Raw genomic sequence first — 23668 nt, forward strand, 5'->3', positions numbered from 1 at the left:
ATAACACCTCTGTAAGGGAGAAAACCTGCCACTTAAAGGAAATTTAGATACAAATTGTGATTTGGACATCTTGTTAGTCTTTAAAAAAAACTGGCCTTCTCTCCCTCATTGCCTTATAGTACAAGAAGACACAAAACTCATATGTACCTGCTTCAAAGTCTGAACCTTGGCTCCCAAGATAGCTTGATTCAGGATCAAAGATATTTGTGTTGAACAGTGAGGGCTGGGATCAAATACCTACGACTTTGGAGGAAACATGATGTGGAAAACACTCCAGAAGAACTCTGAATAATGTAAAATCACCTATGCCACCCTTGTGGACTGTTTTTGCGATATCTAGTAATGACATAATGCAGTTCTGTGGCTGGCACAGCCTGACAATGAAGAAAGGGAGTTTCTAAAGTTTTCAAGGTTCAGTTTGGAGCTGCAGTAAATGTTCATCCTAAAAGATCTGCGTTTAGAACTAGCCATTGAAAAGTACCTGTTGGTGGGGAAAAGGCAAAAACAAAAAAGGCTAACACATTCAACCACTGTCAAACAACAGAACCAGCTCTACAGCCTTGATTCAGAGATGGTACTTAGCTCGTTATTTGACAGAGATCAGATAGTATCAATTGAGATACCAAGAGAGTGTCTGCTTATATGGAAATACAAAAAGGCATGTAAGATTCAACCCAGACCATCTCCAAGTTGCTAAAATTGCATTATGAGCTTACACATAATCCTCTAGAAGGTATACACACTGATGTTACTATGGGGATAGCACATTACTATTGACTAGGGCAATGTTATCTGATTTGATATCTACAAAACAGCCCTTTGTCCATTCCTTCCTTCAGTTGTGTTTTTTTCTTATGATTGGTCATTGCCATAGACCCTACCCATCAATGTAAATACTGAGGGGCATATTTATACTCCGTTTGCGCCGAATTTGCGTCGTTTTTTTCGACGCAAATTCGACGCAAAACTAACTCCATATTTATACTTTGGCGTTAGACGCGTCTAGCGCCAAAGTTCATGGAGTTAGCGTCATTTTTTTGCGTGAACACCTTCCTTGCGTTAATGATATGCAAGGTAGCTGTTCCCGTCTTAAAAAATGACTGCGATGCATATGCGTCGTATTTATACTCCCGGGCAAAAATGACGCCCGGGAGTGGGCGGGACTAAAAAACCCGCTTTTGCACCGGATTTTAGCGCCTGGGTCAGGGCAGGCGTTAAGGGACCTGTGGGCTCAGAATGAGCCCAGAGGTGCCCTCCCAAGCCCCCAGGGACACCCCCTGCCACCCTTGCCCACCCCAGGAGGACACCCAAGGATGGAGGGACCCACCCCAGGGACATTAAGGTAAGTCCAGGTAAGTATATATTTATTTTTTTTGTGGCATAGGGGGGCCTGATTTGTGCCCCCCTACATGCCACTATGCCCAATGACCATGCCCAGGGGACAGAAGTCCCCTGGGCATGGCCATTGGGCAAGGGGGCATGACTCCTGTCTTTGCTAAGACAGGAGTCATTTCAATGGGGGATGGGCGTCGTAAAAAAATGGCGCAAATCGGGTTGTGGCAAATTTTTTGCCTCAGCCTGACTTGCACCATTTCTGGACGCCCATACGCCATTTTCCCCCTACGCCGGCGCTGCCTGGTGTACGTCGTTTTTTTTAACGCACACCAGACAGCGCCGGCGGCTGACGCCGGCTAACGTAATTCAATAAATACGGCGCCCGCATGGCGCTTCAGAATGGCATTAGCCGGCGCTAATTTTTTTGACGCAAAACTACGTTGGCGCAGTTTTGCGTCAAAAAGTATAAATATAGGCCTGAATACTATGGGTCTCACTGGTGGTTTACACGAGAATATGGATACATTGTTTTCTGGACACATCTTAACATGTTCATTTGATTCTGACATACAGTTTACTGGGTCAAAAATGATCTTGTATAAACTCAGACACACTTTGGTGATTAAATAATATTTATATCACATAATTTAACACTGTATACAGCTTTCAATGTGCAAAATTTATACATAATTAGTACAGAACTATGTGTTTTTTTTATTTTATTTTATTACAATCAACTATCATACCAGTCTAGGAAAAGAAGTGAAAATGAACACATCACAAGAAAGAAAAGAATCCACACGCGAAATCCAGCATTATTCTTAATTGCCTGTGGAAAGAAACATATATATTTTTTAATTATGATTCACATAACTATTTCAATAATGCAACTTTATAAACATAAACAATTTACTTAGTAAAATTAAGTGAAAGGAAATTACACTCAAATTTTATAATAATTTACGTTTGTCCAAAGGAGGTAGACAGTGAATCATGTAGTGAACTGGCATCTTTATTTTCACCATCCTATCACAGAAATGGGTTCTTAAAATGTTTTTCTTTATTAGGCACCATTTCTTGGATTCACATACCTATTATACTAAGGCAATTTTTGGTCATGCTATGCCTCATCAGTTCTTGCTGTAGCAGTGTTCATCAGCTTCTTTTTAGGAACTGTTACTCAATTCAACTTCCTTTGGGGAGTACTGCTAAGGGGTTCTTCAGACGATGTGACATCTCCACGAAGACATTTCCACCACAAGAACAAGCTACGTATCAGGAGACAGTTTGTTTGATTCATCGCCACTTTTCCACCCTCAGATTATCATTGGATCTTTTTGGTAATGGTTTAACAAAACTTTAAACTCATTCAAACTTTCCCTCTTCCTCTCTTTAAAGCACAAAATTATGCAGAACTGGCATCACAGGCATCAGATATCGCCAGATTATCCATGCCATCACATCAGGAGACGTAGCTGGTTTGGCAGTGTGGTTGCAGTATCACATACCGATTCTTGCTGGGATCTAAATTTTCCATTTTTAATCTGATACTTTGGGGTATTCGAGACGATTTCTAAAGGGAGATAGAGTATCTATAACACAAATTGTTATCTAAGTACACTGTTTATCAGCAACAGCTTCATGAAGCAAACTAGTAAAAGGTTAGCCAACCACTACCCTTCCCCTTTCGCTTAATTTAACACCAGCACCTCAGCACTTCTAATTCACCATTAAGCGCCTAGTGGGTAAAATTAGCATTAATATATGGCAGAGAATCAGTACATAATGCGCCACCACGTCTGTGTTGGCTGCTTTCAGAACCATGGCGCCACAGAAAACTGAAAAGAAGGAGTCTGCAAATATGACGTAGTATACTAGACATCCATGTTAGGTGTTAGTTTGTGGAGCACTCCTCTCGCAAAGCAAAGTTAAAAGAAAAAAAAAAAAAAGACAAAAGAAAAAATTGGTTCACTGTGAGAAAGTCACCAATAGGTACAAAGGAAAACAGTGATGTCCCGGCAGTGAACTGTGCAAGAAGCTTGCAGGCAGCCATAATACACAAATCCACTTGAATGATTCCATAGCACCTTCCTGTCCCCTTCAATTACTGATTTGTCACACTTATTGCATAATTCACTGATTTCAACCAACAATAATTCTTATGGATATTAATTCCCACAGAATAGTCACTTGAAACCCTTTACAGGTAACGGAGTACATCTGGAATTGTTTTACAGAGTATTTACGACCATCAAAGTCACTGAATTCGGTACAGTGTGGTTATAAGCATCTTTTCGTCTCACCAGAAATGACATTCTGAAGGCAGTATATAAGGCGCCATATGCATCTGAGGATCTCACCAGAAATGCTGACTCCGATGTAAGGCGTCACATGCTCTGATGATCAATTCCTTTATTTTGTTCTTCGAAGTGGCAATGATCCAGAGCCGTTGAATATTTTCAACATTTGGTAAATGTTTAACACGTATTTATGCAAGTTTTGCTTTTTTTGGACATTATACGCTTGTTAGACACGGGGTGTCTAGTTGGCAGTGGTTTGCACCCTGTCGAAGTAGGGACCCTCATTCTAGTCAGAGTAAGGGAGCCACACAGATAAGATAAACCCTGCTCACACCCTTGGTAGCTTGGCACAAGCAGTCAGAGGCAATGTATAAAGTATTTGTGTGTGTGCACACACACATACACCCATACACACACACACACACACAGAGTAACACAGTGAAAACACTACAAAAGGGCTCCACACCAGTATAGAACATTAGCTAATATTTATCTGAATAAAACAAGACAAATCCGACAAAAATCTAATGTACACAAGCAAAGATATCACTTTTAAAAAGTTGCAGAGTCCTAATCCAAAGGAATCAATGGTTATCTCTTTTCAACACACAGACCCTGGGAAGCCTCAAAAACAAAGACAATGCAGGCCAAAAAAATGGTGAGGCCTAGGAAAACAAAGCGATGCTTCGGTTTCTTACTGCACATTGCAGATGATGCATCGGTTCCTCTCTGTCAGGGGAGGTGATGCGTTGAGTCTCTCCTTGCAGGACAGATGATGCGCTGGTTCCTTACTGGCAGAGGAGGTGATGCATCTGTTCCTTACTGGCAGGGGAGGTGATGCGTCCGTTCTCTCCCCGCAGGAGAGAGGATGAGTTTGTTTCCAGTCACGCAGCCTCGGTTCCTTGCTGAGGTGGGGGGGTGGTGTTGCACCTCAACAGGAAATGCTGACTCCGATGTAAGGCGTCACATGCTCTGATGATCAGTTCCTTTATTTTGTTCTTCGAATTGGCAGTGATCCAGAGCCGTTGAATATTTTCAACATTTAGTCGATGTTTAACATGTATTTTGGCACGTTTTCCTATTTTTGGACATTTTAAGCTTGTTAGAAATGGAGTGCCTAGTTGGCAGTGGTTTGCACCCTCTCCAAGTAGGGACCCTCCTTGTAGTCAGGGTAAGGTAGTCACCCAGCTAAGAAAACCCCTACGCGCGCGCGCGCACACACACACACACACAAAAAGAACTCCACACCAGTTTAGAACAATAGCCAATATTTATCTGAATAAAACAAGACAAGAATGACAAAAATCCAACATACATAAGCAAATATGTCACTTTTAAAAAGTGGCAGAGTCCTATTCCAGAGGAATCAAGCGTTGTCTCTTTTTAACACACAGTACTTGGGATGCCTCAAAAACAAAGACAATGTGGGCTGAAGGAAAGATGAGACTTAGGAAAACAAAGCGGTTTGTCCGTTCCTTACTGCGCTGGGCAGATGATGCATTGGTTCCTTACCTACGGGGGAGGTGATGCGTTGAGTCTCTTCTCGCAGGAAAGATGATGCGCCGGTTCCTTACTGGCAGAGGAGGTGATGCGTCCGTTCTCTCCTGCAGGAGAGAGGATGAGTTTGTTTCCAGTCACGCAGCCCCAGTTCCTTGCTGAGGTATGGGATTGATGCAAAAATGATGCCTAGAGATGATGTGTGGGAAAATCCAGGCGCACTGTGATGATAGAGCTGCAGTGAAACAGGCTCTGCGTTGGTTCCTACGGGCGCTGCATTGATCCTTCCACAGCAAGGCAGGTGCTGCATTGATTCTGCAGCCAAGGCGATCCAAAGCATGGATTTTCTTCCTCAGGACACAAGTTTCCACTTCCAAGAGCAAGGGACTAGATTTGGCATCACTTGGCAAGTTAGGACTCTCAACAGAAGAGTCCATGCCCATGCAGATATAGTCTTTGATGTCCCTGAGACTTCTTAACCGGAAGGAAGTTCAGTTCAAGCCATTGGAGAACCTTGGTAAGGAGGATGTAGAAAGCAGAGTCCAGTCCTTTCACTCCCAGGACAGAAGCAGCAAGCCAGCATAACAAATCAACAGGCAGAGTGGCAGTTCCTCCTGCAGCATCCAGCTCTTCTTCCTGGCAGAATGTTCTTATTCCAGAAGTATTCCGAAGTTGTGGTCTCATAGTCCCAATACTTATACTCACTTCTGCCTTTGAATTAGGCAAATGTCAAAAGAAAGTCTTTGTAGTGCACAAGACCCTGCCTTTCCTGCTTTGGCCCCGGACACACTCCAGGAGGTTGGAGACTGTTTTGTGTAAGGACATGCACAGCCCTATTCAGGTGCAAACTCCTCCTGCCACTCTAGCCCAGGAAGACCCATCAGGGTATGTGGGGCACACCTCCGCTCCCTTTGTGTGACTGTCTAGAGTGAATTAACAAACAGCTTAACTGTAATCCTGACCCAGACGTGTATGCAGCAGTCAAGCAGAGGCAAAGAATGGTTAAGCAAGAAAATGCCCACTTTCTAAAAGTGGTATTTTCAAACTCAAAATTTAAAAGCCTACTTCACCAAAAGATGTATTTTTAAATTGTGAGTTCAGAGACCCCAAACTCCACAACTCCATCTGCTCCCAATGGGAAATCACACTTGAAAGATATTTCAAGGCAATCCCCATATTAACATATGGGAGAGATAGGCCTTGCAAAAGTGAAAAACAAGTTTAGCAGTATTTCACTATCAGGGCATGTAAAACACACCAGTACATGTCCTACCTTTTAAAAACACTGCACCCTGCTCATGGGGCTGCCTTGGGGTGACTTACATGTAGTAAAAGGGAAAGGAAGGTTTGGGCCTGGCAAGTGGGTACACTTACCAGGTCAACCTGGCAGTTCCAAACTGCCCACACAGACACCGCAGTGGCAGGTCTGAGACATGTTTACAGGTTTACTCCTGTAAGTTGCACAATCAGTGCTGCAGACCCACTAGTACCACGTGATTTACAGGCCCTGGGCACCTCTAGTGCACTTTACTAGGGACTTACTAGTAAATCAAGTATGCCAATCATGAAGAAACCAAACACCAATCCAATTTAAACAGAGAGCACTTGCACTTTAGCACTGGTCAACAGTGGTAAAGTGCCCAGAATCCTAAAACAAGCAAAAACAGATCAGAAAAAATATTAGGAAGAAGGCAAAACATTTGGGGATCACTCTGCAAAAAGGGCTATTTACAACAACGTTACAGTAATAATGCCCCAGAATTAATGAAAAGGCCATTTGTCCTGTCCGGGGAGATCCTGAGTGGAACCCAAAGAATTACCTAAAAAATAGGAATTGCTGAGGGAAAGCAGCAGTAATTTGAGATCAGACTCTAGTAATTTACCCAAAGATTTCACCTGATTTAAGCAGGCAAACTCTCTACCTGAAAATAAACAGATATGCTGTGTTACCTCATATGACATCATTTGGATGGAACAGGTAACTGCTGTTACTGGCCCCATTTCATATTTCTATCACCCACATATGCTATTGGCTGTTGCAGACTGTACTATGACATACCCACGAGTACTAGAGTACTTTGAATTTTGAGGTGGTAAACCTTAAACGGACCTGTGGACAGCGGGCCTGTGCATACAATGCAGCTTGAGGCTGGTATTTATGTCCCTTGACTTTAGTGAAAGAAGGCTGCAGTATTTTGGTCCACTGCTGTCTGTGCAAACTACATTGGAGACATTCTCGCTTAATGAACTAGAGTGATCAGGGCTTCCTTTCCTTAAAGCACCTTCAGATGTTGCTGGTGCCCCTTTTCAAGCCACATGTTGGTATCCTAAACACTGCCAAGCACAGCACCATGCAATGATCCTAGGAGGAAGAGATATATTGGGTTCAGGAAGTAAGTTTCTTTCATCTCAGTGGTTTATCTGCCAGGGTTTAGCCAGTCAAGAAATGCCCAACATTTAAGAGCGGAAGTTATGTGTGTCTGAAAAGCCAGTGAAGCCTTAGAAACACCTTCTGTCTACTATGATCTCAAAATTCAGTTAGATACCAGTTTCTATGGGTTTATAACAATAGGGATGTTTCCATGATGCTAGAAATCATCTGTTATGTATCAGTAAAGGGAATATTACTTTCAAGCAGGATTTCTCATTAGTAAAAAACTGCCAGAACGCTTGTACCTTTAATACTGGAGCATCTAATACGTTTACAATCCAATCTAGAAACCCCATCGTCCTATTCCCTCTAAAACAAGTTACTGGCAGAAAGAGTTATTATCAAGGAGCTTATCTTCTACCCCATGGCAAAGCCAGACATTAAGAGGAATAACTACTGTTTCTTTCTAAGACAACTTTGGGCTCTTTGGAAGTCTGATAAGTGACTGTGCGCTGCAGGAGCACTGAAAGTCAGAAGGGCTTTCCCTTTCAGTAAACCGGTATTGCAACAAGTTTTGTCCATGAGTTGGGTATTTAAAGACCAAGGCATAGTCTACAGTCTTATGAAAGTAAATGATAGAATTAGCAGATGCCAAAACAGAGTCAGGCAGTGGTGTGTGCAGAATCTTTAAATTGGGAATGATCACCAGTGGCCATGTCCCATTTAGCCATAGAGGTGGTATATCCGCAGGAAGGAGCCCTGAAGTCGAAACCCTGTAATATTCCTGGATATTCATCCCACAGCCCCTCGTCTTAATCCAGTTACTTAGTCGAAGTGGAAACTTTCTAGGGCCCCAGCTCAATGATTAAGACATAGGGTTCTCCAGCACTAGCAATCAGCAGCAAAGTATGATTGGCACAAGTCCTAAATTAACCATTGTGCCATACTATTATATTGGACCACCGATGACATGATCTGCTTGTGCTAATCTGAAGCACGAGTTTCATCGTTAATGTCCTTCTCTGGCTGAGCACAGAGTCAATATGACATCACCTTAGGAGCTCAACCCAAGGCGATAAAGGCAGTCAGTGGTAATTCCTTGTCTAGTATTTTCATTAGCTCTGCAAATTAGTGGACTGACGTAAATAAAAAGGCAACAAATCACTGCTTACACTGTAGTAGAATATACCTTAAAGGAGAATCAGGCTGAAAAAAGCATTTCAGCGCATTTTACTGTCACCACTAACTATTCCTGAAAATGTTAGCTTATGTACAGGGAGTGCAGAATTATTAGGCAAATGAGTATTTTGACCACATCATCCTATTTATGCATGTTGTCTTACTCCAAGCTGTATAGGCTCGAAAGCCTACTACCAATTAAGCATATTAGGTGATGTGCATCTCTGTAATGAGAAGGGGTGTGGTCTAATGACATCAACACCCTATATCAGGTGTGCATAATTATTAGGCAACTTCCTTTCCTTTGGCAAAATGGGTCAAAAGAAGGACTTGACAGGCTCAGAAAAGTAAAAAATAATGAGATATCTTGCAGAGGGATGCAGCACTCTTAAAATTGCAAAGCTTCTGAAGCGTGATCATCGAACAATCAATCGTTTCATTCAAAATAGTCAACAGGGTCGCAAGAAGCGTGTGGAAAAACCAAGGCGCAAAATAACTGCCCATGAACTGAGAAAAGTCAAGCGTGCAGCTGCCACGATGCCACTTGCCACCAGTTTGGCCATATTTCAGAGCTGCAACATCACTGGAGTGCCCAAAAGCACAAGGTGTGCAATACTCAGAGACATGGCCAAGGTAAGAAAGGCTGAAAGACGACCACCACTGAACAAGACACACAAGCTGAAACGTCAAGACTGGGTCAAGAAATATCTCAAGACTGATTTTTCTATGGTTTTATGGACTGATGAAATGAGAGTGAGTCTTGATGGGCCAGATGGATGGGCCCGTGGCTGGATTGGTAAAGGGCAGAGAGCTCCAGTCCGACTCAGACGCCAGCAAGGTGGAGGTGGAGTACTGGTTTGGGCTGGTATCATCAAAGATGAGCTTGTGGGGCCTTTTCGGGTTGAGGATGGAGTCAAGCTCAACTCCCAGTCCTACTGCCAGTTCCTGGAAGACACCTTCTTCAAGCAGTGGTACAGGAAGAAGTCTGCATCCTTCAAGAAAAACATGATTTTCATGCAGGGCAATGCTCCATCACACGCGTCCAAGTACTCCACAGCGTGGCTGGCAAGAAAGGGTATAAAAGAAGGAAATCTAATGACATGGCCTCCTTGTTCACCTGATCTGAACCCCATTGAGAACCTGTGGTCCATCATCAAATGTGATATTTACAAGGAGGGAAAACAGTACACCTCTCTGAACAGTGTCTGGGAGGCTGTGGTTGCTGCTGCACGCAATGTTGATGGTGAACAGATCAAAACACTGACAGAATCCATGGATGGCAGGCTTTTGAGTGTCCTTGCAAAGAAAGGTGGCTATATTGGTCACTGATTTGTTTTTGAATGTCAGGAATGTATATTTGTGAATGTTGAGATGTTATATTGGTTTCACTGGTAATAATAAATAATTGAAATGGGTATATATTTGTTTTTTGTTAAGTTGCCTAATAATTATGCACAGTAATAGTCACCTGCACACACAGATATCCCCCTAACATAGCTAAAACTAAAAACAAACTAAAAACTACTTCCAAAAATATTCAGCTTTGATATTAATGAGTTTTTTGGGTTCATTGAGAACATGGTTGTTGTTCAATAATAAAAATAATCCTCAAAAATACAACTTGCCTAATAATTCTGCACTCCCTGTATTGCCAAGAAGACACTCAGGGCCTCATTTACAAGAATCTAACGAGTCGGCTCCAATAAGTCAGATTTCTTGTACTGCCCTGCAACCCCCTAACAACACCATGGACGTGCTGTATTAACAACACAGAGCTCCATGGCGCAGTTTTCACAGATCCGTCAGAAATTACGACGCATCTGTGGTGCTAAAGTCATGGATTGCTGGGCTAGCGTAAAAAAATGACAGCTCCAACAATGTGAGGAGGCTCCCATAGACAAAGCCCTGTGTCACTTTTACCGCCTGCTCTGAGCAGGTTGTAAAATTCTGATGCAGTGAAGGTGCAAAATGGCGCAGTGAAATGTAAATTTCACTGCGTTAGTTCTGTGTTGCTTTTTGCCTGTGAACGCCTACCCTGCATATCATTGCCAGTAGCTGGCGCCCATGGGTGAAAAGTGACGCTAGAGGCCGCTATCATTACTTTGTAGATTTTGAGTTGTCTAAGCACTGCCGTAGGGTAACAAAAATTATGCTGCAGCACCACAAGGGCCTTGTAAATGAGTCCCTAAAAGTGTCACTTACCAGTAATTAGGAAAACTAACCTTGAGACATAAGAGGTTTGAAGGTCTGAAACCTGGAAATGACATACACCACATAGTGAAGGCTACTGCATGCATTACATTCTGGGATTCCAGACTTGTTGATTAAAGGCCGGGGCCTGAGAGAACACACAAAACCGTTACTCATTAATTTTCAAATGTACCTATGATATGCTTATGAATATTGATTAGTTACTTCCATTTAACTTCAGCTCTGCATTTGGCATATGTTCATTAGGGCCTCATGGTATGTTTTCTAACTGCAGATTTTTAAAAAAAAATTATTTTAGATTGTTCAGTCATCTACTTTAACACATCAACAATCAGCGTTTGGGTTCTGCAGAATAATTTCCTACAAGTGGTGAAAGTTTGGGAATCTGCTGTATGGCAGATACTTTATAAGATTATTTAACAGATGGTCTATTCATTACTACAGTCACAATATGACAAGTACACCTGATGAGATACCTTTTCTGAATACAGTTGGTGTCAGTTGTAGCTAAAATTACCGTGTCATTCAAGTTCTCTTATTCTTCGTTCTATGTCCTTCACAACTGGTTTGGAATTGTCTGCGTTAGCAGGCAAGAAAAAAAAGAATTGGCAAAGCCAATAGGTCAAGCCTATGTGAGAGATATTGGCTTTTTCAATGTATTTTAGCTATGCTGAATGGCCGCAAGGGTAAAATTATTATTATTCTTTTTTTGTTAAAAGTGCTATGTGGGGACGGAAAACTGGGGAAAAAACTTGCTGGCCATGTCAGCGTTTTTGTTTTTCTCCTTATGGCGGGGGGAGGAGTGCAACACAGACAACAGGAGGCTTGTGTGGCGAGAGAAATGGCAACACGGACAACAGGAGGTGGGGGGTGTAAGGGAAACAAGAACATGGACTAAGAAGAAACACAGCCAACAGGAAGGTGGGAGGGAAGAAGCACAACAGTAAGGTAGAGGGTAAGATGGAAGAAGAGACACACAATGCAACACAGGAACTAGGCAGCTGATTTAGAGCCAGCGCAGGGGAAGAACACAGGGAAGCGCCGTATTCTTGTAAATACGGCGCATCCCTGCATTCTGAAAATGCCACAGCTCAGGCGCAGCAAAATTGCTTGCAGCACTGTGCTGCGCCATTTCCTTGTAAATAAGGCCCTTAGTTTCCACCCCCCCATCCCTGCCTTTCTGTCCCCCCAGCCACACCATCAGAGGAGAGAAAACAGAAAACCGCTGTCCAAAATAGTCTGCCTGCTGTACAGGCCCTGCCTCCCCAGCCGGGGCAAAAATGGAGTCAAACTAGGAAAATACCTTGTGGGCCCCTGAAAAATAGGAATATTTCCTATCACTGGGGTGTGGTCGTCTCAAGAGATCAGATAGGCACAGAGTCATGGCAAAGCGGGAAAGCAGGGTGGGTGGTATAGGTGTCCCTGGAGTCCCTGTCCTGCCCTGGACTGCTGCCACAACATCACTGAAGTCTCCACCCCAGGACGTGAAGGGGAGAGTTATTGTAGGAAAGAGCCCTTGGTGGCATGGTTACCAACCCACTTTTTGCCCGATATTGTTGCCAACTTGACTGAGATTGTGCTGGGATCCTGCTAACCAGGCCCCAGCACCAGTAATCGTTCCCTAAAACTGTACCTTTGTTTCCACAATTGGCACACCCCTAGCACACAGTTAAGTCCCTTGTAAGAAGTACCCATGTTACCAAGGGCCCTGTGGCCAGGGAAGGTCCCCCAGGGGCAGCAGAATGTATTATGCTACCTTGGGGGACCCCTCACTAAGCACATGCACACTGCCATTGCAGCTTGTGCGAGCGGGTGGGAAGAAAAAGACAAAGTCGACATGGCACCCCTGCCAGGGTACCATGCCCACAAACCACTGCCTGTGGCATAGGTAAGTCACCCCTCTAGCAGGCCTTACAGCCCTATGGCAGGGTGCACTATATACCACAGGTGAGGGCATAGCTGCATAACCAATATGCCCCTACAGTGTTTAAGTCCATTCTTAGACATTGTGAGTGCAGAGTGGCCATATTGATTATATGGTCTGGGAGTTTGTTATTATAAACTCAACAACTCCATGATGGCTTCACTGAATACTGGGAAGTTTGGTATCAAACTTCTCAGCACAATAAACCCACACTCATGCCAGTGTTGGGTCTATTGAGAAATGCACCAAGAGGGCATCTTAGAGATGCCCTCTGTATGTTAGCCAAACTGACCACAAGGAGTGAGAGCCTTTGTGCTCTTGTTGGCTAGAAACAAAGCCTGTCCTGAATGTAGGTGCTTCACACCTCCCTCCTACTGGCACTGTAACACCTGGCGGTGAGCCTCAAAGGCTCCAGCCTCCTGTTACAGTGCCCCAGCTAGTGGAGATGTCCGACCCCTGGACAAAGCCCTTCTTTTGGCAGCAAGTCTGGTGGGAAAATTATGGAAAGCTGGGAGGAGTGACCACCTCAGCTGGGACCACCCCTAACATGTCCAGGGCTGAGGTGACCCCCTCCTTGAAAAATCCTCCATCTTACTTTGGAGGGCATTGACCAATAGGTCATTACACAGGGTCAAGAACTCCTCTGGACAGCGGCTCTGTCCAAGAAAAACTCTATATAAGGACTCCAGAACCACCCCGGATCCGCAAGTCCTGTCCACTCTGCACCAGACGCCCACAGCCTGTGTCCAGGTGACCCAACAGACTAGGGCTGGTCCCCAGGTGATTCTGATCAAGTGCCCACCCTGGGTTGACCTCTACCGGTCAACACAACGCCTGCAGCCTCAATCCGGAGGACCCCTGTGACCGCGACAGAATCAGACGAAGATACCCATCGCCAAAAGTTACTCGGCACCTGCAGCCCCCTGGCCTTGGGCAGGACATGAACATGTTGAAAAGGCAGGACATGAACATGTGTGGTTTATATGTCCTAGTAGTGGAAAACTCCTAAATTGGTTTTCCACTACTGTGAGGCCTGCTCCTTTCATAGGATCGCATTAGGGCTACCCTCATATACTGTGAGTGGTAGGTTCTGATCAGAAAGGAGTAACCAGGTGATGATTAGTATGGCCAGAATGGTAATACAAAATCCTGCTTATTGATGAAGCCAGATTTTATATTACTATTTTAGAAATGCCACTTTTAGAAAGTGAGCATTTCTCTGCACTTAAAATCCATCTGTGCCTTACAGCTTGTCGCCAATCCACGTCCGGGCTGGGCTAGTTGACAGCTGCCTTGTGCATTTCACCCACACAACCACAAACACAGGATACTCAGTCACACCTGCATTCATCTGCATACGAAATGGTTCTTCCTGGGGTGGCGGGCCTGACACTTACATTTCAAAGACTAGTGGCCTGCCCTCACACAATGGACTGTCAAATCCCCTACTACGACCCTGGCAGACAGACCTGTACTGAAAGGGGACCTTCTGCACTTCAAAACCACTCTTTGAAGTCTCTCCCACTTCAAAGGCATTTTTGGGTAGATAAACTGGGTTGCTGACCCCACGGAATCAGACACTTCTGGACCTGAACCTGCAACCTGTCAAGAGGAACTGCCTGGCTGCTCAAAAGACTCACCTGGACTGCTTTGCAGTGAAGGACTGCTGCCCTGTGATTTTATTGAGAAGTGCTCTGCAAGGGATTAGACTGAGGTTGCCTCCTGTTTTCTGAAGTCTCAGGGCCAAAAAGACTTGATCTCTTCAAGGAACACCTTTTGTGCTGAAAATCGATGCACAGCCTGGCAGAATCAACGTACAGCCCATCTTGCGACGAGAAAATCGCTGTGCAGCTGAACCGGAATGACTCAGCCCGACTTCCCAAATGAAGAATCAATGCTGAACCTGCCGTGCAACAGAAAATTCGGCGCATCACCTACCAGATAGATGCAACGCCTGTGACTTCGTCCCGCATGCCCAGGATTTCCACAGAACAGGAACCAAGAATGAGCGCAGGAAATCAACGCAAAGCCCCTTGCAGAGTGGAAATAAAAAGAAGCACGTCTGTACCGCGCCGGAGATCCCGACGCACACCCTATTTTTCCACGCATCTCCTCCTCTGCAGTCTATGTGCGTGTTATTTTTGACACAAACCAGGTACTTTGTGAAACCAAGAGACAACATTTGATTTCTAAGATTTAAGACTCTTTTTATTCTTGCAAAAGTGATATCTCCACTTGTGCTTATTGAATCTTTAACCAGATAAATATCATTTTTTTCTAAACCTGTGTGGTGTATTTTTGTGGTATTTTCACTGTGTTACTGTGTGATTTATTGCACAAATACTTTACTCATTGCATTCTAAGTTAGGCCTGACTGTTCAGTGCCAAGCTACCAGAGGGTGGGCATAGGATAATTTGGATTGTGTGTGACTTCCCCTGACTAGAATTGTGGTCCCTATTTGGACAAGAGGACTAACTAGAGACCACATTTCTAACACCCTCTAAACCCCTCAGAGGTCTGCTCTCTGAAGACAAGGGTACTTACCTGCAAGCAGGCCTGAATCCGAGTGCCCCCAGCCTCAAGAGGAGCCCTCGTTAAATTTGCCTCATCTTTGACCTCTGCACCTGGCCGGCCCGTGATGCTGGGGGTGGGTTTTTGGGCTTAACCTAAACCTTAACCAGTAGACTTCTTAACCCCCAGAGACTGGAACTGTAAGTCTTGTACTTACCTCGAAAATGTGCTAACTTTTCTTCCCCCCAGGAACTGTTTCTGAAAATTGCACTGTCAACTTTTAAAACAGATTATTGCTATTTATTTGAAAACTGTATAACTTGCCAATTCTAAACAAAGTTGTATTGATACATATTTTTAATACTTATTTGCACATGTACTTACCTGCAACTTGAATCTTGTGGTTCTAGAAATAAAGTTACAAAATATATTTTTGCTATATAAAAACCATTGGCCTGGAGTTAGTCAGTGAGTGTGTGCTTCTTTTATTGTCTGTATGTGTATAACACATGCTTTGCACTACTCTCTGATAAGCCTAACTGTTCGGCTTTTGACCGCCAGAGTTAATGTGTCGGTATCATCGGCAACAGGCTGGCGGTGTATACCCGCCACATCACCACTCATACCGCCATGGTGGTATGAACCACCAGACCAGAGATATTCATCTCCAACCCAGAGGCCAGCCTATCGCCATGGTTTCCACGGCGTTAGCAACGCCATGAAAACCATGGCGCTAGGGCCTACCGATGACAGGGAATTCCTCCCCCACCCTCTCCCACCAGAAAGCACCTAACCCCCCCACCTGCCCCTATCCAAACTCACTGCCCATCCCCAATTCAAACACACCCCCTCCACCCTCAATTCAAACACACATCCCCACCCACCTGATTCATTCACAAACACCCCAGACTCATTCATAAACACCCCCACCCCGATTCATCAACAAACACCCCCACACACAACACCATTTCATGCACACGCAGACACACACCCACCACACAACTGCCCCCACCCTCCCAGCCATACAAGCACACAGCCACACACACTCACATCACCCCCCTACCCCCACAGACACAGCGCCCCTCACCCCACACCCCCCATCCCCGCGTACATGCACACAGACACCCACATGCAGCACGCATACACCCATTCACCTACAATTCCATGCATGCATTCACTCGTACATACCAACACACATTCAGGCACGCATTCATACAGACATCCAAACACCCATTCAAGCATGCATACATGCTGACATGCAGACACCCACTCACTTTAACTTTCATACATGCATTCACTCACACGTAAACAACCATGCATACACCACAACACTCGCATTCACACACACATGCATACACACAAGCAGACACCACACCCTCACACAAAACAGAGCCACACTTCCATCCTCTCCCCTGTCGAACGCCCGACTTACCTTGTCCGGCGAGGAGGTTGTCTGTCAGGGAACAGGAAGGGGCGCTGCCACCGCCAGCAGCACCCTGCCAGTAGGACACCGCCAGGCCATATTAATGGTCTTAATACGGGTGGCAGCGCCCTACTGGCGGGGCGGTGCTTATGGTAGCAGCGCCAGAGCACCATCGTCCGCCAGCATGGCTACTGCAGGATTTCCATCCTTATTGTGGCGGAAATCCTGCAGTGTCCATAATATGGCAGGCGGAAGACCACCAGCACTGGAAGTCTTCTGGCGCCCTTGGCATCCGCGGTATTCTGAGAATACCGCTGATGTCATAATGATTTAGTGTATACAGAGCGAGCTTCTGACAGTTATCCTCCAACAAAATCTCAGCGAGCTTCTCCAATGTGTGGACATGCATTTAGGTGAGAAATATGCACTAACGAGCATGACTTCCTGCACTCCTACATATATGACATACTAGTCTGTCCACTGTTTTACCATTTGGAAAGGAGGGCTCCTTCTAATCAAGCTCGCCACCCTCTGGATCAGGAAGGAAAGCCTACATGCACCAGTGTTGTATGAATCCTAGTTTGTTTTAATGGGATACAGGAGTTAGCTTAGCCTTAGGCTTGCAGACTCATGCCCCCGCCGCCTAGTGACTTTTACCCTACTTAGCTTGCTCTGTTTTAGTGCATTTATTTAATTAAATCTTTTAAGATGACTGCCTTGTTTTTAGTTAGGCCCATGTTTTAGTTTGCATTATCAGTGCCACCGCGCTAAGGTATCAATATCATGCGACAAAGATAAACAAACTGTAGGTGTTCACACATTAGGTATTTTCCCTCCTCACGCTTTCGAGGGAATTGTTTATATAAATTACCGTTCCAAGCATGTCTTGTCATCTATTGCTTGGGAACAGACGTACGTCAGGGGGCCAAGCAGATCTGTATAAATACTCCTCACTTTAACAGATAGTCAGAGGGATTCTAACCAGATGCCATCGCTGCTATCGATGCTGCACGTCGCCTTTACGCTGACCCAGTCTTCGTGTCCCTACGGAGTCTGAGCTAGAGATCTCATTCCAAGGTAACAAGGGTTGGGGGGCTCTTCTCATGAACATGGCATTGGCAGATTAGGTGTATCACACATAGCCTTCTTCTAGGTTAGAGATTAGGTACATGACATTAGGGTATTAGGACATATTTGACATTTCATGTAATTTCATGATATTGCAAGATGGTGGGGGTCTTTGTATTAATGACTCTTGTCTTTACCATTCTGTTTCTTGCACTGTTCATCATCTTAATCATTGCAGCCCATGCAACTTATCGTAGATTGCAGTTCTGTTGAAATAAAACCTATTGAAAACCTTACTGCATCTTCTTCATTGCCTGTGTTTGATTGAGACATGTTGTTCATGTGAGAAAGGGGTAATCTCTGTTTAACCAAGACACTCCCCGAGATGTCACACTCTTGAGTCCATGTGTAACGGCTGCCACAAATCACCTTTTTCTGTTTGGGTTTTTGGTGAGGTGCTGCTTGTGAGCCCAGAGGGTTGGGACGACAGTTGCGATTTGCTGTAGGATTGGCATAGTCGCCTACAAACATAAGTACTGTCATCCTTAAACCAGCAGTCTTGCCTAGAGCAAGAGTCCAACTATGACAGTGTAACACAGGCTCCTTTTCCTAGAGTGTCCATTGTGTCCCTCTGAGGTGAGTTTCCTGTAAGAGTACCACATCTGGGTCTAGTCTCTTAATGTATTGATTCACCAGGCCCCTCCTGACCTTGCCTCCCAAACCATTCACATTCCAAGAGAGGACCTTAAGAGTTTTAGCATCTAAGGAGGGAATACTGCCTCCGCAACTGCCACTACTCACCCTGGGTATGGGGGATGTGGGCCTCTGCCAATTAAATGGCGGGAGCACTGGAGGAAGTGGGAGACCCAAGAAATTTACCTAAAAGGTCTGCTATGGATGCTTGGTGAGGGAGGAATATATATAGCGTGAGACCCCCTGAAGGACTCCCAAATGGTCTGTGTGTTTGTTCCCTAGCACTCTGAACTACAAAAAACGCAAAAACTAAATGTCCCATAATGTGCATCAATCCCCCTTCACCCCACAATGTTCCCTGCAGGTGTGTATCCCCATGATGCAACAATAACTTCTCAACAGGGTGGCACAGATGTCTGTATCCCACCACCACCAACCGAACCCTGAACCACCAAACCACTATAACACAAACAGAATCAACCACCCCTGTTGGCAGGGACCTTTACCCCAATATCAAGAAAGAAGTCCTGCACAGTTGGGCAGGGAGAAACAAAGTCTAATGTTCTCCGGCCCTGGATCGTGGGTGCCAATCCCTTGGTTGTGTTGCCAGTGCTAGTCCCAGAAGCCACTGTGACTTGAAGGGGGGACATCCTGTTCATGTTCCAAGTGAGCAAAGGCTTCTGTCAAAGGATGAAGGGTATATGAGCTGGTCTCCGGGTCCTCCTCAGTCTAACCATGGGTAGTATCCCCTGTTGGGTCACTAGTATTGCCTCTTTTTTTTGGTGGCAGCTGTCTGGCCTCCCTCTGAGTCCAATGAGAGCTCTTGCCACTCCATTGGCCTTGTCTTCCATGGCGTTTCTCCTCTCCATTGTAGTCGTTTACTTTTCTTCCTGGGTTTTGGCTTGTCTTTCGGATGGGCTCCTTCCCTCGTCCCCCACACCCCAATAACCGTGGATGCTTCTACAACCATGCCCAGGCATCTTCTGGGGTCTGAAAGAAGAATACCTTACCCTGGAACAGGACCTCTAATTTAACTGAAAATAGAAGGATATACTATCATTGTATGTTCCGCAGTTTAGCCTTCACTGAGTCAAAGGTACAATGCGGTTTCTGGACCTCATGGGTATAGTCGGCGAAAATGGGAATCTTGGAGTTGCCGTGTCCGACTTCTCCTATTTTGCACACCTCTGCAAGGATCGTGTCCCAGTCCTGAAAATTTAAGAAGCGGACAATCACTGGTCTTGGAGGGGAGCCCAAGAAGAGGTCTGCTCCCCAGTGCTTGGTGGATGTGTTCAATTATGAAGCAGAATAAATTATCAGGGGGGCACAATGCGTCATAGCCAAGAATTTAAGAATTTGAGAATGTTTGTGCCCTCAACCCCCTCAGGGAACCCCACAAACATTAAGTTGTTCCACCTGGTATGGTTCTCCGCATCCTCCAGTCTCCACATCACATCCTTAGTGGTGGGTCTGCGTCTCTGTCATTTTACAATGAAGGTCATGGACCATATCCTCCAGTTTTGATTTGCGGCTGACGTGACCATCTCTACCATACTGGGGAGATCCAGCCGCAGAAGGGAGACCTCCTACCATACCTCTTCTACTCTTCCCTCCAGGGCCTCTCTGAAAGAATGTATTGCCAGGAGAAGGGTAGCCTTGTCAGGCATTACAGGCAGGTCGGGCTCTGCTGGGGGCGTCACTATCTTTGTGCAGCAATCTATTTTTCAGTGAACGGGGGCTTGGAGTCCTTACCTTTTGCCATTACTCTACTATTTCTGCAGCCTCCTACGTGACGCAGTTCAACCGGGCCCCCCTGGTGTCAGTTCAGTATCCCAGGCGGTGCCTCAGTGGTATCAGCTATGGCAGCAGCCCATCTGTAGCGTCCTTTGGGGGACCGACAGGATGAGGGGGATCACTCCCTCTTGTTCCCAGTAATCATCACCCCTTTAACCAAGCAGTGATGGTACAGCAACAAGACCAACACAGACAGGGTAAGGGCTATCATTGATCTCCCCCATAAAACTCACGACTGTGCAAGCGCAACTGGTGAACTGAATGGTTCTAGATGGGGGTCAGGGAATCTCAGGGCTATCTTAGCCCCTATCCGACATGTGCAGCGCTCCCGCAGAAGAGGGACCTGACCTCTGTGACGTGGCTTGGGGGCATCCACATGTACACCAGTGAAACGCCTTATGCTACAGGGAAGCCAGGCGCTCTCACTCCCGAGGCTAGTTAGAACTGTGTCCCTGTGCGCAGCCCCAGGATCATCCATTCGGCCCTTTAGCCACAGGGTCCCACAAGGATTACCTCTCCAAATCCCTTCACTCTAACTGCAATGTGGGCCGCACTGTCCCCCAGTCAGGATATGGGGAGAGGATGCACTTGCGCCGCTTCAAGGGCGAACCCTAGCCTCGGTCCCGAATCTGCTGGCGAGCCTGAGGCATAGTGCTGAGAGCAGGTGGAACCGCCAGCCCAAGGCATGCTCTTCTGCTCACCTGCAAGCTACCACTTTCAGGGCCCCCTCAAACCGGGCGCCACTCCACTTGTTCCCCTCGGCTCAACCAGAGCGCTCCACTTCAGTGCCAATCACTGCCTATCCCGACGACCGGCACGGGCCGCAGTTCTGCCAATCAATGGCAGCAGAGACCAGAATGCATCTACCTCCAGATGCACCTGAGGGGCTTTTTCAGTGTGTTCAAGTCACCTCCTATAGAGAGGGCTGTAGGAAACTGGCCTGGTGTTTGGTGGGTACCTAAGATACATACACCTTATACCAGGTATCCACTATTAATGTACTGTAGGCAGTGTCTAGAAGCCAGGCTCTCTAGAGGTAGCTGTGGATCAGCAGCCAAGGCTTATCTAGGAGATATGCAAAGATCATGCAATACCACTGCAGTCACACAGCGCTTACACACATGAAAGAAAATACTCAGTGTTACTTTATTTTAGTGACACAATTACCAAAAAGTACTAGAGAGGCAACCCTCCAATCGGAGGTAAGTAACACACTAGATATGTACACTAGTAATGAGCAGTAGGGATTTAAAATGATAGAAAACAGTGCAATAGCAAATAGGCAAAGGTGACCTTTAGAGGGAGCCCAAACCAAATACTAAAAAATAGAATGCGAATGCAGGACCCCCACCTAGGTAAGTGGAATGTGTAGCGGGGAGCTGGGGGGAACTATTAAAACCCAAAGGTAAGTAAATAGTGCCAAGAAGAAAGGAGTAAGTTACTCGATTTTCCCCAAACCACCCAAAAGGAAGAACATGAAACACCCAGTCAAGACAGCAAGAAACCAGTGGTGGATTCCTGAAGAGGAAGACCTGTGGAAGAAGGGGACCGTGCCCAGAAACCACAGTAGTGTTCAGTGGGGGCAGAAGCCACTACCCACCTGTCTGTGGATGCAGGAGGTAGTTGGCGGTTGGACGAAGACGGTCAGCAAGGCAGCCCTGGAGCCTGAGAAGAGTTCCTGGAGGTTGCAGTCGACGTCCCATGCCAGATGGATGATTGCAGTTGGTCAGTGGTGTGGAAAAGCCACCAACAAGTCTTTGCAAAGGAAGAAGTTGCGGTAAAGCAAAAGTGGAGCTGCCGGAGACCTGCAAGGTACAGGGGGACTGAACCCATGGAGGGAGTCATGGGGGAACCCTCAGCAAGGCAGAGAGTCCACAGAAGAAAAGGCAGTCCCCACAGGCGACCCACTGGAAGAGGAACCAGGAGTTGCAGAGGAGCCCACACAGCACAACTGGAGAAGAGTCCCATGCCTCAGAAGCACGCAGAGGGCCGAGCGTTGCAGGAAGGAGTGATGGGGGCTGAGGCTACACAGAGCCTGAAGATCCCTTAGAGGAGATGCCAACAAACCTTGGTTGCTGCAAGAGACGCGGGACATGGGAGTACTGTCCTGCGTGAGAAGGCAAGGGCTTACCTCCATCAAAGTTGGACAGCTGGCAGAGAGGCAAGAAGACTCTTCCAGACCACCGCCTGTGATGCAGGATACACGCAGCTCAGGATGAGAGGAGATCCACACAGCCGGTCGTCGTTGCAGTTGGTGCCTGCAGATGCAAGGAGTGACACCTTCACTCCAAGGGAGATTCCTTCTTCCTTCTTGTGCAGGCTGAAGAGTTGCTGTCCTGGATGCACAGCTGGAAGGAACTGTGGAAACAATGTTGCAAGCATAGTCTTTGTCGTGGATGCAGAATGTCAGTTCTTGGAGGGTCCAGTTGCAGTTCCAGTGGACAGAGGTCAAAGAGGAGTCCTGCTGGAATCTTGCAAGCCGAATCTGAGGACCCCCAACCCAAGGGACAACCCTAAATAGCCCTGAAAGGGGGATTGGTCACCTATCAGGAGGGGGCTCTGACGCCACCTGCCTCACCTGGCCACCCAAATGCTCCCAGCGGCCTCTGCCCACCTTGGATTCAAGATGGCAGAATCAAGGGACCCTTTGGAGGAGCTCTGAGCACCACCCCTGGGGAGGTGATGGACAGGGGAGTGGTCACTCCCCTTTCCATTGTCCAGTTTCACACCAGAGCAAGGACTAGGGATCCCTGAACCGGTGTAGACTGGTTAATGCACAGAGGGCTCCAAATGTGCCCTTCATAACATACCAGTGGCTTGGGGAGGCTACCCCTCCCAAGCCATGTAACACCTATTTCCAAAGGGAAAGGGGGTTACCTCTCTCCCAAAGGAAATCCTTTGTTCTGCCTTGCTGGGCTTCAGCTGATCAAGCAGCAGGAGGTCAGAAACCTCTGGAAAACCCCAGAAGGCTGGTAGGTGCAATGCTGAGGGTTCTCTAAGAATACCCCAAAGTGCATGGAATCAACTTCCAATTCAGTGTTGTTGTATGATTCTGTCATGTTTGATACCAAACATGCCCAGGTTCAGAGTTACCATTATGGAGCTGGACATAGGTAGTGACCTGTGTCCAGTACACAGGTAAAATGACTACCCCACACTTATGAAGTCCAGGAAAATGGAACTGGAGTTCGTGAGGGCACCGCTGATAGTGCAGGGGTGCCCTCACACACAGGTACTTGCACCCTGCCCTCTGAGCTAGGAGGGCCTACCAAAGGGGTGACTTACAGTGACCTGGTGCAGTGACCTGTAGTGAAAAGGGTGCATGCACCCTTTCACACAGGCTGCAATGACAGGCCTGCAG

The 23668-nt window shown here is 46.2% G+C and overlaps 1 protein-coding gene across 2 annotated transcripts in view; it reads right to left on the reverse strand.

The window, feature by feature from the left end:
* Nucleotides 1-1949: 1949 nt before the first annotated feature.
* STX18 (syntaxin 18) overlaps nt 1950-23668 on the reverse strand; it is a 463093-nt gene continuing 441374 nt past the window's right edge. Inside the window, exon 11 of one of the 2 annotated variants that reach the window (XM_069231086.1) lies at nt 1950-2164. In XM_069231086.1, the coding sequence (XP_069087187.1) occupies nt 2069-2164 (96 nt within the window). In that variant the 3' untranslated portion in view covers nt 1950-2068. Of the gene's footprint in view, nt 2165-2299; nt 2928-23668 lie in introns of those variants that run through there. The other variant, XM_069231085.1, reaches the window with a different exon arrangement.

Source organism: Pleurodeles waltl, chromosome 4_2 (assembly GCF_031143425.1).
Source record: "Pleurodeles waltl isolate 20211129_DDA chromosome 4_2, aPleWal1.hap1.20221129, whole genome shotgun sequence".
In the NCBI taxonomy this organism is placed as follows: domain Eukaryota; kingdom Metazoa; phylum Chordata; class Amphibia; order Caudata; family Salamandridae; genus Pleurodeles; species Pleurodeles waltl.